The 14,378-nt window shown below is 34.4% G+C and overlaps 1 protein-coding gene across 1 annotated transcript in view; it reads left to right on the top strand.

The window, feature by feature from the left end:
• The window catches only part of LOC150104390 (stimulator of interferon genes protein-like), a 181,842-nt gene that overhangs the window by 141,373 nt on the left and 26,091 nt on the right, over positions 1-14,378 (top strand). The window contains exon 8 of the mRNA XM_090396972.1: positions 13,104-13,189. Within this exon, the coding sequence (XP_090253098.1) occupies positions 13,104-13,186 (83 nt within the window). The 3' untranslated portion in view covers positions 13,187-13,189. The remainder of the gene's footprint in view (positions 1-13,103; positions 13,190-14,378) is intronic.

The following is a 14,378-nucleotide window of genomic DNA, read 5'->3' as shown; positions in this document are numbered from 1 at the left end:
CAGATTGTCTAACATCTGATATTTTTTTATTGCCATTTTAATGGCTAAGAGAATGTACTTTTTGATTTCTTATTTGCATTTTCAGAAAAACTAATTTTTTTTTCCAAGATGGTGACCATCTGCTTTAGGTGTTCCAAGTGCTCTTTCCTCAATTTTGTATTCTACTCTTCTGGCCCTAGGGTGAATCCACAAGTGATTTGTGTGTGTGTTTTACTATACATATAGTGAAATATAGATGTCCAAAATTACCATGATTGAAACCTTTCTTCTCTAAAAACAATTGCCTCAAATTTCGGAAAAATTAAAAATGGCTGATTTTGAAGCCCAGAAAAATTAGGTGGAAGACCAAATAAAATTTGAAATTTTTTATGAGAGATACTCTTCATCAGTGGCGATACAGCAAAATTGATCCTGTTCTGTTATTTTCATCCCTTCAGTCTAGACAGCCTTTTGAAAATGAAAACTAATTTTTTATTTCATCAAAACATAATTTCTTAGAACAGCCTGAGGGGTGTGAAGTAAGCAAATTACATGTTGAGGATTTTCACATTCACCAGCATTAATGTAAAAATAGAATGAAAGATAAAAAGTTCAACTTTTTATTTTATACCAGTAACTTCTAGCTATGTGGGCAATGTAATTTCATATTGCTAGTGTTTCAAAAAAAAACAAAAAAAAAAACAGGTACACTGCAGTGTGAAATACTTCTATTTTATGTAACTAGGTAATAAACGTAACTTGTACTCCACTTAAAATGTAATTTTGCCCAAAGGATATGATCATGTAGTTCTAATAGCAATTCTATATATATATTTTATTAGTTACCATTGTAAATACAGTAGACATAATCAATCATGGTGAAATAGCCTTTGATAGTGACTTCATGTCTGTTGGCATTGCAGTAATGCCAGATGAAAGGAATTCTGGAAATTTTGCTTCTCCTTTCTGTTTTCTTTACCCTTTCCAGATCCATACACTTGTATTACATTGTCCATATTGGAGGAGACTTCATTCACTGCTCTGTTCAGAATTCCTTCTGAATGTTCAGGATGTGGTTTTCTTGGAAATGTGTCATGGCAGTCCAGGAAAGAATTGCATACTATGAGTGACTGATAGGTGCTTCAGCTTCATTTGCTGCCTGCAGCAGTTTTTTTATGTTGTTCCCACCTGTGAAAGGTTATTTTGTGCTGTGGGTGGGCTAAGTTTTTTTTTTCTATTTTTATCAATTTATATATATATATATATATATATATATATATATACAGGGTGTTCGGGATAAATTTGACAGTTTCGTAAGGAAAAAGAAAATCTTCTTTGTATCTATTAAATTTAATGAATTGACAAAAAAACATTACAGGCAGAGTTAATTACAATACTATCAACAAGATTTACTCAAAATAACCACCATTAGCATCGATCACAGCTTCAATTCTGCTTCGGAACCTCGAACAAGCTGATGCTACAGTCTCCCTGGGAAGGGCCGCAAAAACTGTTTTCATTTTATCCATTAACTGGGCTTTTGTATTACTGGAAGTGCGATTGGTGTCTTTTTCAACTGCGCCCCATACAAAATAATCCATGGGGTTAAGGTCTGGGGAGTTTGGAGGCCAAACATTTGGACTGGTGAAGTCGTAGAAATTTTCAGGCAACCATTTTTGACTTTTCCCAGAGGTGTGGCAAGGGGCCGAATCCTGCTGCCATACATACGGCCTACCATTGCCTACCCTTGTTATCCAGGGCTTGACTACAGTTAGCAACTCCACGAACAAAGCCCGAATTCCAATGCCAGGGTTCTTCAACACCTGTTCCTGCAGATTTGCGAGGAATTCTGCTGTACGAACGCAATCAGATCGTCTGCTAGGGATCTTTCTTCTTGCTACATCCTCGTAGTCACCATTGCAAGTCTCTAGTTCATGCCTGATTGTTTTTACTGTATTCAGGGAGCATTGGGCAGCAGTCGTAATATCCTTATTTTGATGGCGGGCACGAATCATCATGATACAAGTTATTCTCTTCCATGATTCAGGTGGGTTCCAGCTATCCATCCTTTCTGACATCTTGTATGTGAATGAAGAAGGGTCCAAACTTTTAAATGAAGAGAAGTGTGTGTTAATACATGTAACTTACGGAAAAATATAATTAATTATAAATATGTCAAATTTATCCCGAACACCCTGTATATATATTTATTATTATTATTATATATATATTTTTTACATAGTCTGGAAACCCTGCTCTACAGACTGAACATGGAACTTTTTCAAGCTACTTCAAGCCTCCAGTAAGTATGGCAGTGGTCTCAAACAGACAATGACATTCATCTTCCACCTAAATTGCTGAATAGTACTTGGTAAAGCTGGGTCTGATTTTGAAAAGTTAAGTGTCAGAACTCACTTCTTGCACAGGTGACAGTCATTTCTTCTGGCCTTCCTGGTGTTGTTGGGGACAATTTTTGTCCATCTATGTACTCCATTCCTCTTTTACCAGCATGGCATTATTGCATCATCACTAAGGATTAGGCTGACCTCTTGGCATCATTCTTCTAATCCAACTCAGCTCTTTTATAGATGAGTGTGGTGGATTACTGCTGACTGTGGCTTGAAGACTGCATTGCATGCCTCCTGTAGCCTTCCACTGTAAGGTGAGCAGTCTTGAACAGCCGGGATGCTGGTGGTGTTCTGCTTGTTGTGTTCAGGAGATGACCTGTTAGATTTTAACACCTGTTCATCTCTACAATATATTAAGCTCAGCTGGCATGTGTCCCACAGCATAGATAGAGGCAAGCTTGTATTCAGCTGATTCCAAGAAAGAGATGGGGGAAGTGTCTGCCATCACACTGTCAATCAGTCATCTCCCTTGCTATTGCTAGTGTACATTATTAGAGGCCATCTTCTTGAAAACTTGGTGACTGTCACTAATTAAGGATCACCAATATGGATTTTTCCCATCAAGATCCACACCAGATCTCTTTCTACATCATCCACCTCTTGCATAAATGCGAGGGAAAGAGAGACACCTATACTTTGCACTTGACATTTCCAGTGGATTTGGCATTGAGGACTTCTCAGCCTACTGCTTTCACCCATTGTAGTTGGATTGCCAGCTTTCTCTTAGGTTGTTCTCTACATATTATGGTGGAGGTTATTTTCTCTTCATTTTCCTACTGGTGCAGGTGTTCCTCCAGGCTCTGTTGTTTTCATTTCTTGCTTTCTCACATATGTAAGCAGCCTTCTCTCTTTGAACTAAGAATCCTTACTGTGTTTTTACTGATAATTGTGGTGCTCTTTCTACTACTAATGCAGACTTTGCAGTGCTCATTTCAGGTTTTGAGATTTTCTCATTCCTGATTTTCTGGACTCTCATTTCTGTCATCCATCACTCAGACTCAGGTGATCATAGTCTGATAACTTTCATTGCTTCCAAAACACAATTTTTTTTTTTTTTTTTTTTCCTTGCAAGAGAAAAAGATTTTCCCTTGGTTCTTTTCCACTTACCTTTGATAATGCTCTACTCAACAGTTACGACCAGTTCCATTTTCTCAGAATGACACTTAACCCTGTTCTTTCTTAGCATGCACTCACCATTTCTATTGCATTCTAGGCTTCCAAAAGACTTATCATTTTTTTTTTCACTTTTTTTTTATTATTTTTCATTTTTCCAGGTTCTAATTCTGTACAAATCCCAAATCTGCTCATCCTTTTTGAATACTACTCTCACATTTGGGGGTGGCACCGTGACACACCAAAATCCTGGCTGGCCTGTTTAGCTGAGTGGTTAGCATATCCACTCTCCAACCAACTGATCACAGGTTTCAAATCCTGCTGTGGGCATGGATGTTTGTGATTGTCTTACCTTGTGTACTGCTATAACCTTTGATATGGTGCAGTATGACCTTTGCTGTCCTTGCTCCATTAAAACCATAAATCATCACCAAAATCCTGTCTACAGACTCTCAATGCTATCTAAATAATGGAATAGTTTGGATAATCGATGACCTTTCTGTACAGACTCTATGCAGCCACTGTTTCACAGGTGGTCAGTTTCTGTACTGTCTTTTTTTTATATCCACTTTCAGGTAGTGTTTATACAAAAACCGACTTTTGAAAATACTGGTTTTTGAATTCCAGTATTTCCAAAAAAACATTTTTCGAATTTTTACAAAAAAAAATATACATATATATATATATATATATATATATATATATAATTAAAACAGTAAAAAATATTTGTACTTATTTTAAAATCTTTTAGTTTATTTAATATTTATGGAAAATATAACAAACTAAAATAATTAAAATCTGTACAAAATATAAATTATAAATTTTTATTTCATTTAGTATTTTTCTTCAGGAAATATTTCAAAAAACATAATGTCCACTGAACGATTACTTCATCTTGTTCTTATTCTAGATACAAAATTGCCTGAAATAGAAAATACTCTCTCACTGGCTACTGAACTTGGTTTTCTTGTTTTCAGGATATCAAATAATAAATCTAAATTCTTTGTTCTTTTATTGGTTGCCTCAAATACTGAAAATTCGGCTTTCAATGTCTTCGGATTTGATATTATTTCTTCAGGTTCCTCAAGAAACCTATGAATTGATTTTTCCATGGCTTCTTTTAGGGCATTGTCTTGATTAATAGTTTCTCTGTCTTTGATATATTCATCATCAGAATCTGTTTTTTCCATACAAGAATTTGGATATATTCTAGACAATATTTTTCCAGATAACTTAATAATATTGAGTTTTGAAGCTAGTGGAAATACACTAGATTTCTTTGAAATGTTTTGTGGATTTTGCAAATCTAACAAAAGGGTTACCAATCAAACTTAAAAAAAGGGTTACTAATCAATCTAAACTTGTCTTCTTTCTTGATTTTGTACTTCTAAAGTATTTAATAATTTGGAACTAATTTCAGTCTTTAAATTTTTTAGTTCATTTAACAGATTCAAATATGCCTTCACTTGTCAATAAATTGGCATCTTGTCAGCTACTAGATGTACTAGTCCCAACACTTTAAGAAGCTCCATGATTTTAGGATATTAAGCTTCATTCCTCATATGAGAAGCACCAGTATCATTCAAAGCTAAAACAACACATTCTTTTAATGTTATAAATCTTTCAATCATGGCCTCTAAACTATTCCATCTCATTTGGCAGTCGAGAATTAGACTTAATTCCTTTCTTTTTTTCTTGTTTTACATAATTCTGAATGATGCTATCTCTTATGGGAGGTTTTCTAAAAAAAATTGCAAATTTTTCTAATTTGGGAAATTGATTGTTTGTAATTGTCAGACAACATAGGAAATCCACAGTTGTTATCTAGATCAAGAGAATTTAAAAAATCCTTGCCATAGTCATCTTCACACTCTGTCATCTTCCAATTCCTCACTATAACATATACATCGGTTTCAAGTCAAAATGTTAACATTTTTAATTAAATAATTAATTTTTACATATTAATTCTAGTATCTAAAACCTGTTTTTTAATTTAAAACTGGTTTTTGAATTTTAGAAATTTATCCAAAAAAAACTGGTTTTTAAAAACCGACAAATCCTACTTTCGTGAGTGCTGTTCAGCCAAACTGGCATCCATCATTCAACTAAACCTACAGTAACACAAACAAAAGCTGCTCAAAACTTATTTTCGTGTTCAGCTGATGATCCACCAAACCTACTACTATCACCATTCATTTTTCATCCCATTTACCTCTTTTTTCTTTAACAGCCTTCTCCACAAAGTGTTCCTGAAGACAAGCCTCAAACTATTCAAAAAAGAATATCAAGTTATATTCCCTGGTCACACATGACATTGATATGCTATAAGTTCTGCAGCCTCTTGCATGTGGGAGTGATAGAAAAGGGATGGTACTCTTGTAGTGCCGAAGGGCATGGAGTTGAGATTATCAGAGGAAGGAGTATTTGTAGTAAAATAATTTCAAATTTCTGTTCAGTGTTATTAAGAAGAGAATCCACAGTGTATTTGAAGAGAGAGAGAGAGAGATGTTTATGTTGGGCTCTGTCTCATGTTGCTCATCAGGCAAGAACTCATTGGACTTGTCACTTCTGCATCTGGCAGTTTATAAAGTTTTTAGCATATATGGCATGCCTGTTTAATTTTTTCAGTAGAATTTTATTTGTGAAGTTAGTATTTGTGAACTGTCTTAAAATACCAAATATCATTCTGATTTCAAGTTATATTTTTTTCTTTTGAAAATTGCTTTACATAAATTGTTTTCTGCATCGAATAAATGTATTATGAACAAATGACACCACACCTTTACTGCAACAAAAATTTAAAGCCGGTTAGGACATTGTATTTAGTCAAATACTGTATTCAGTGCCACAATAAAACTTTCACTTCTTTGTTTGTATACACACACAATGTATGTGGGAAGGGAAGTACAGGATGATTTTCATTCCTTTTGTCTCAAATTACACTGAATTTGAGGCTCTGTTGTATGAAGTATGTTATCGAAAGTATGGTTTTCTGTAACGAGGAGATGTTTTTCCCTATATAGGGATGTTCTTCAGAAACATAGGAAGTAAATATATGTATTTTTGTGAATAAAAACAAATCCTATGTTTTATAAGAAAATAATCTAATAACGTAATCTCTAACAAAATATTCTGTGGGTCTGGTTCGAGGCTGTGTAGTGAATGGTCAATGTATTAATCACTTCTATGCAATTAGTGATTTTTATTCTTTTTTTTTTTGTTTTGTTATTTTCTTTAGTTAGAATATATAGTACAGTTAGATTTTATAGTAATATTAGTTCTGATTTTCATATATTTATAAGTATTTGATATTTTGTTAATGGCTAACATTAAAGTACTATTACAAAATAGTGCAAAGCTGAAATGCAATACAACAAAGGAGAATATTAGTGAAATTGCTAACAAAATGGATAGCCCCGATAAACAAAATTGTGCCATTTTGGAAAGTAACAAAGCAATAAAACAAATCAGTAGAGGGATGATGAGGAAATTAGAAAAGATCTAAAGCAATTAGAGGCATTGGAAGAATATGAATGGTCAGCGAAACAAAAAGGAGTTACTTTCTCCTTTTTGTTTCTCTTACTATTCATATCCTTCAAGCAGAGAATCAGATAAGGCATTGCAAAATGATGATCAGATAGGTAAAAGTGATTGTAAAAAAGGAGATTATGGAGATTCAGTTATTAAATATGCAAATGATGACTGTGTTACTACTTCGTGTTTTTCAGGTGCAAAAATCAAAGATTTAATGAACATAATTGAAAAACAGAAAAAAGAAAAGTAAAAGAATTTGTAGTTCTGATAGGAAAAACAATTTATTTGGTGATAAACGTAGTATGAAAGGAACTGCTGGAAGAAAATAGAGTGAAAAAGTGAAAAGAGTTAGTCTATTATAGATATGATAAGATGGAATTAAGAATATCTATGATAGCAAGGGATTTATATAAAAAGGACAGACTACGTTGTAAATGGGTTGGATATTAGTCTTGAAAAATTATTTATGGGTATGAGTATGGGTACCTAATACAGTCAGGGAAACCAGATTATGATGAGAGGAATGGTGCAAAGCTGCATGTAACAGCTAAGTTATGCAACTATATTGATTTAAAGATGATTAATAATGGAGGTGATTTTGATGAAAAGATCATTGTGTATTTGTATTTGTCCAGTTTGGACTTAAGTATGGGTATGGATGTCTGCAAAGTGAAGCATTAGATATGAACAGGAATATGAAAGTTCTTAAACTGTGTCATGCAGGCTAGAGAGGAGAGTATAAAAGAAAGCATGGAGGTTACTTATTATTATGACTGTACACAAATGTCAGGATTATAAGGAACAAACTGATTGAGTTTCTTTGTCTTACTGAATACTTTGTGGCCTCAGATTATTGGCATTAGTGAGATCTGGCTCTTAGAGGCTGATGTATAAACTGATATAATTGAGTGTAAATGGTACAGGAACAATGTGCAAGATATAACACGAGGGATGTGATACTAATGAAATCAGATGATGTTCAGTTAGGGTAGATAGCTATGATTGCAGTATTAGCAATAGCTTCCATGTAGTAGCGAGTTGGAAACTATTTGGTGTGAGATAGAATCTAAGAAGATCAAATATATGGTAGAGTGTTGCAACAGACCTAGTGCATTGCCTGCTAGTGACAATGCATTGCCAAATAAACCTGATGGATAATAAATATTTAGTCATCATGGGTGACTTTAATTATCCAAACGTTGATTGGGTAGCTGTAAAGTCATGGAAAGAATAAAGCTGATTATTGAACTGTTGCACGACAACTTCCATAAATAGTATGCGACAGGAATGGAAGAGAAAAGAATATTACACCTGATTGTAGTGTCACGAGGGGGGGGAGGGAGAGGTTTCAGTAAAAGATGCGACTGTTCTACCTCTGGTGGTGACAGTGATCATGCTGTCCTAGTGTGGGAAGTAGCTAAGTGTATGGTTATTCCATGTTTTTTCCATTATTCCAGAAAAGATTACATGCTTAACTCCAAACCAGAAAAGTATGACCAGCTGAGGAGAATACTTGGTTCTGTATCATTGTATTAGTTAGTAGTTGGGAAGGATGTTAGCAAGTGTATGGAAAGTATTTAAAAAATACATCAATGATGCATTATCAGAGTTTGAAGAATAAACAGATTGAGAGCAAAATGGATGTAATCTTGTTAAACAATAAACACTTTGGAACAAGATAATATGAAAGGAATAAAATATGCATAAGAATGATGTCAGCAATGAAAATTGTAAGGTATAGGACAAAAGGGTTACAACTGTTGTATGGAAAGCTCATTGTGACTACAAAAAAGAAACTGGCTCTGCAAGCTAAAGACAACTCAAAGAATTTTATCATTATGTTGCAATTAAAAGAAAATATGAATGTGAAAGAATAACTTGTTAATGCAGATGGTACAAATGTCAGGTAAAGAAGAAATCATTCAACTAATTGAGTGCCCATTTTGCTATAAATCCAAATAAACCAAGCATAAGGAGGCATGAGAGCTGTTGCATAAACTAAATATGAATTCAGCAATAGGAACTGATGTGATATTGACCCAGATGCTAAAAGAGGATTCAGCTAAACTGGCTGTTCCTTTGATCTGGCAGTATAATTCAAATCTCAGCAAATTTCCCAGGAGCGGAAAAAATGTTTGATAGCCCCATTGCCCAAGGATGATGCAAATACTAATAGGTCTATTGACTTGTCAGTATTATCTCTGTAGTGGTAGTGAAGATTTTGGACAGTAAGAGATTGCATACAGAAATGGGTTGATAGAATGAGTTTACTAAGGGAAGGTCATTGTTGAGTTGAAATAAGGAAAACACATACTGTACCATGATACTTTTGGACTTTGTTAAAGCTTTTGACAGAATTCTGCAAGGAGGCTGTTGCAAAAGTCGGAGGATGTGGGTTTCAGTTATAAATTACTGGTTTGGATAAGAGGATTGCTGAGTGATTGATATTATTATTATTATTATTATTATTATTTGACACCTCCAGGGAGGGCACCTGCTCTACAACTCTGTCTCCACCACTCGATCCACCAACTGACTGCAACTATACCAATGCCATCTACCACTACTATTTCCACAGACAATTGCAAACATCCATGCCCACGGCAGAATTCGAACCCGCAGCCCTTTGGTTGAAGAGCGGATATGCTAACCACTCAGCCAACCAGGCTGGCGGTGAAGTGGAGATGTGAAACCACAAGATTTTAAGTGACCAGTGGTGTACCCATGGATCAGGCCTTGGACCGTTGATATTCAGTCTTTACGGTAATAATGCAAAGATAGACCGGCTAATCAGGAATGCAAGTGACATGCAATACTTGCACAATGATTTGAATAAGCTGAAATTGTGGGCATGTGAAAAAAAATGGCTGTCATTTTAGTGTTAGTATATGAAAGTTATGCACTTTGTCATAATGAGATATCCAATGATGTATTATATTGGTTAGATTATGCTAGAAAAAACTGACAGCTCTCCAGGCCATGCATCTTGGAGTTTTATTAGAATAGAAATTGAAGTTCAGAGGTCATATAGCAAAAATTGCAAATACAACTTAGAGGATCATCATCACATGCTGAAACAAGCACTGACATGTAATAATAAGGAAATCATTTTGCCTCTATAGAGTATTAAAGATGATATCAGGACTATGGAATGTAGACTGTGAGGAAAGATGGAGAATTTGTGGACTGCAGATGCTAGCAGAAAGGAGAAATAGGGATGATATTAGACCTACAAACTTCTGAATGGATTATATAGGATGTCAGTAAATGGAGATTTTCATTTTTTGGAGGGTTGGGAAAGGATGAGGGCTACCATGGAAGTTGAGAATGAATACAGTCAAAAGGGTGAGAGCTAGAGTTTTCTCTCATAGAGCAGTACATGACTGGAGCTTGTCTTTGGAGGTTGTTAGTGCAAATGACGTGAATTCAAGAGAATGTATGGTGTGGTTGGGCTGATGTGGCATACCTCGATGAGATCCTGACTCCCTGGAGATCTCTTGTAGCAATATCAACATATCTGGGATTTATTACCGTGTAAAAAAAAAATAAAATAAAATAAAAAAAAAGTGGACATTGATCATTATAGTCATTACTGAATTAAAGAACACTTAGAAACGAAAGTGAAATATGAATAATAAAAAGTCAAATTTCTAGTAAATTGCTCACTTAGTGCTCCATCAATGTATACATAATTCATGCTACACCTAGATGAATCTTGTTATCAAATTATTAGTTCAGTGGTATGTGAGTACTGTGTTTTATTGCTTGCTTATATTTCACAAATCTCTCTTCCTAAGTTTCTTTTTTAATTCCTGTCAAACTGAAAACAAGTCTAGAGATTATAGGATGACATAATCCATTTTCTATCACATAGTAGCTTATTGGTCACACATATGTAATACCATGACTATAGATTATAAGTAATTCAATTGTCTCTAATATAGTATTATTTGTGCAAGTCTACTGATACACAAACAGGAGGTCAGAGGCAAATTTTTGTGTCATGCCTCAAGGTGAAGTATAGCATGAGACAATTCCTTCTGGCTGGGCCTAATGTGAGCATGTTAAGAAATGGTCCCAGGTGTTGTACCTTTTTTTTAACGTGTTCCAGTATTTCAGTAGACAGATATGTATTTTGTGTTCAGTCATTACTACAGCAATGAATAAAAACACCTCGGTGCTTTTTCTAGTCCAGTCCATGAACCTAGAAAAAGAAAGCTATTGAACATAGACATCATCACCAAGAAAGAAAATTTCTCTCTTTAGGTAATTGATTATAGCAATGATATCTAAATCACATGGAACGTATGAGGGTGGTCTGAAAAGTTCTCGGCCTAACAATGAAAAAACAAATTTATAATTTCAAAATTATTTTTATTTTTCAACATAATCTCCCTTAAGACTGATACATTTATTCCAGCGATGCTCCGGTGCCATTATCCTGTCACTGTAGTGGTTTTCAGTAAGATCTGAAAATATCCCTCTACAGCTGCAATTACCTCTTGATTTGAAGAAAAACGCTGACCAGCGAGGAAGAGTTTTAGTTTTGGGAAGAGATAGAGGGAGCCAAATCTGGGAATAGGGTGGATGTTCCAACAATTCATAGTGCAGATCCCTTAATTTTCCCATTGCCAAAACACCTTTGTGGGTAGGTGCATTGTCCTGATGAAAGATAATATTTTTCTTCTGCAAACTGGGTCTTTTTCTCACAAATTTTTTCGTCTAGTCTGGTTGAAAGATCGGAATAATATTCCCTGGTTATTGTTTTACCCTTTTCAAGATAATTAATAAACAAAATACCTTTGGCATCCCCAAACACCGATTCCCTGACCTTGTCTTCTTTGGCGCTGAACGATGGGCTTCTGTCCATTGCTTTGACTGCCGTTTGGATTCTGGTGTGTAATAGTGAATCCAAGTCTCATCTATAGTAATAAATCACCACACAAAATCAGTTTTACTCTTGTTAAAACGCTCCAAGCACTGTTCAGAGATTTTCATGCGAGTGCGTTTTTGATCTGCTGTGAGCAAACACAGTACCCATCTTGTGCAAAACTTTTCATTTGCAGTTCTTCATGCAAAATATATCCTACACATTCTTTTGAAATGCCTATAGTCTCAGCAATTTCACACACTTTGACTCGCCAGTCATCCAATACCATATCGTGCACTTGATCAATGATTTCTGGCTTTGTTATACTTTTTGGACGTCCTTCACATGGATCATCTTCAAGTCTGGTACAGCCGTGTTTAAACTCGGCAGCCCATTTCTTAATTGTCGAAAATGAAGGAGAAGAGTGCCCATAAACTTATGAACTTCAAATGTATTTCTTTTGGCGTTATACCTTCTTTTACAAAGAATTTTATAACCTCACGATACTCAATTTTATCCATTTCAAGGGATACAGACATGTTCACTTCAGACAGCTGGATAAAACAAACTACTTAATAGAATCACTTACAATTTCACATGTCTGCTTATGATAGATGCGCCAACTTAGGGTGAAAAAATCGTGCCAATAGTGTTGCCATCTATGGTCAAGGCCGAGAACTTTTCAGACCACCATTGTATGTTAACTACCAAGGTATCAGCAGTAGGAGTGTGCTGGAAAAAAAAAAAAAAAAAGTTATCATGAATAAAAATTATGCTTCATGACTTTTTTTTTTTTAAATTTAAGCAGTAATTTTGATTAAAAAAATTAACTACCTAAATTCACTATTATAAAATGACACAGATATACATCATAACAAAGGCTGGTGTAAACTTTAGATATAATGGCATTTTATAACTGAAAGGTATCATCAGGTACAGGCATATTATGATTTATTGGGAAATAAAGGAAAACAGCAAAAGCAGCTTACCTTGTCGAGGCAAAAAAATCCTCCGTTACAATTTTCACAAATAGTATGTATAATATTTACTGAAAAAAAGAGCCAAAAGGCTCTTTTGCTTTGATATATATGTATGTACTATTTGCACAATTTTTTTTTTCTCTCATACATTATAGAGAGAATGTATAGAATAGATAATTTAAAAAAATAACTACACATTACTATTGTGTTTGTTTGCAGATAATGGTTCTGAAAAGTTATCAACCTTATTACAAAATGAAATCAGGAATCAGAGATATCAAAAAGCAATCGACATTGAATAAGTGGTAAATAGCAATCAGTTTATTTTTATCTGTTGATAGATTTATAATATTTTATATATTTGTTTAGAAATTTTTAATAAAGAAATTTTTTTATATATGCTGTCATCATTTGGAAAGCATATAGAAGAATAAATATGAGAGTGGCAAAATATACTGGAAGCTATTGAAAAAAAGCTTAGAAATGGAGGGGAAAAGAACATTATGAGAGAAATTGCATATGATAAAAGTGACATAAAAATCAAAGGTAGTCTGTTCTGGATATCTGGAATAATTGCTTTAAAAAATATGCAGTAACAGAACAGTAGTAAAAAATACTCAAGGAATTTTGCAATCAAGTGTACATGTTAGTATCTAAGGTGGAAAAAGCCATCTCAAGCATGACATGTAAAGATGGCCACAATAGATGATAATCAACCAGAACTTCTCACATATGGAGATATAAAAGTTTTACCGTGGCTACATTGCATACTTTAGAACACCTGGTCAGATGATCAAATTCCAGATGACAAGAGTGGAGCCCTCATAGTGCTAACTAAGAAAATAAAAATAAATAATAAAAAAAAAAAATGTAAGTGGAATTTTTCTACTGATTCTAGGAAGTGCCATAACAAGGGGTGAGGCAAGTGTTTTATGATGTTTTAATTATTTTCTGTGTGCCAGTGAGGAAGATGTGTACCAAAGCTTCCAATGAATTTTGTTCAGCTACTTTTATCCACAATTCCCCTCCCCCTCCCTTATTCCTTAATAGCATATGGCAGCTTGCTAGCCAGGAGCTTCCTGCATAATTTCATTTCATACACTGCTGCTTTCTATCTTTGCACACAACTGTATGACATGTTTCTTTGGCCGAGTCGGTATGTGTTTCCTTCAGATTTGTCAATTATTAAGTTTTTTTCCAAACTTATTTACATCTTTGCCAAATGTTTTTGTAGATTTAATTGTATAGTTAATATCTAAGAGGTATTTGACTTCAATTGTTCTCAAATCTTCAGTTTGCTTTTGCATGAATTACTTATTTTTATTCTATTTAACACGAGGTGGTGTCACTTCCTATTTCAAAATCATTCTAAGCTTATATCTTCAAGTAATGTGATGACTTCACAGATATCTGAAGACAAGTTATTAACACTAACTTAGAGTTCTTGATTTGTATTATATCCACACATGTACACATTTTTAAGCTGAGACTGAA

Source organism: Typopeltis vanoorti, chromosome 8 (genome assembly GCF_054136105.1).
Source record: "Typopeltis vanoorti isolate ZY-2024b chromosome 8, IOZ_Tvanoo_1.0, whole genome shotgun sequence".
NCBI classification, from domain to species: Eukaryota; Metazoa; Arthropoda; class Arachnida; order Uropygi; family Thelyphonidae; genus Typopeltis; species Typopeltis vanoorti.
This window is presented reverse-complemented; position numbering and strand designations above follow the sequence as displayed.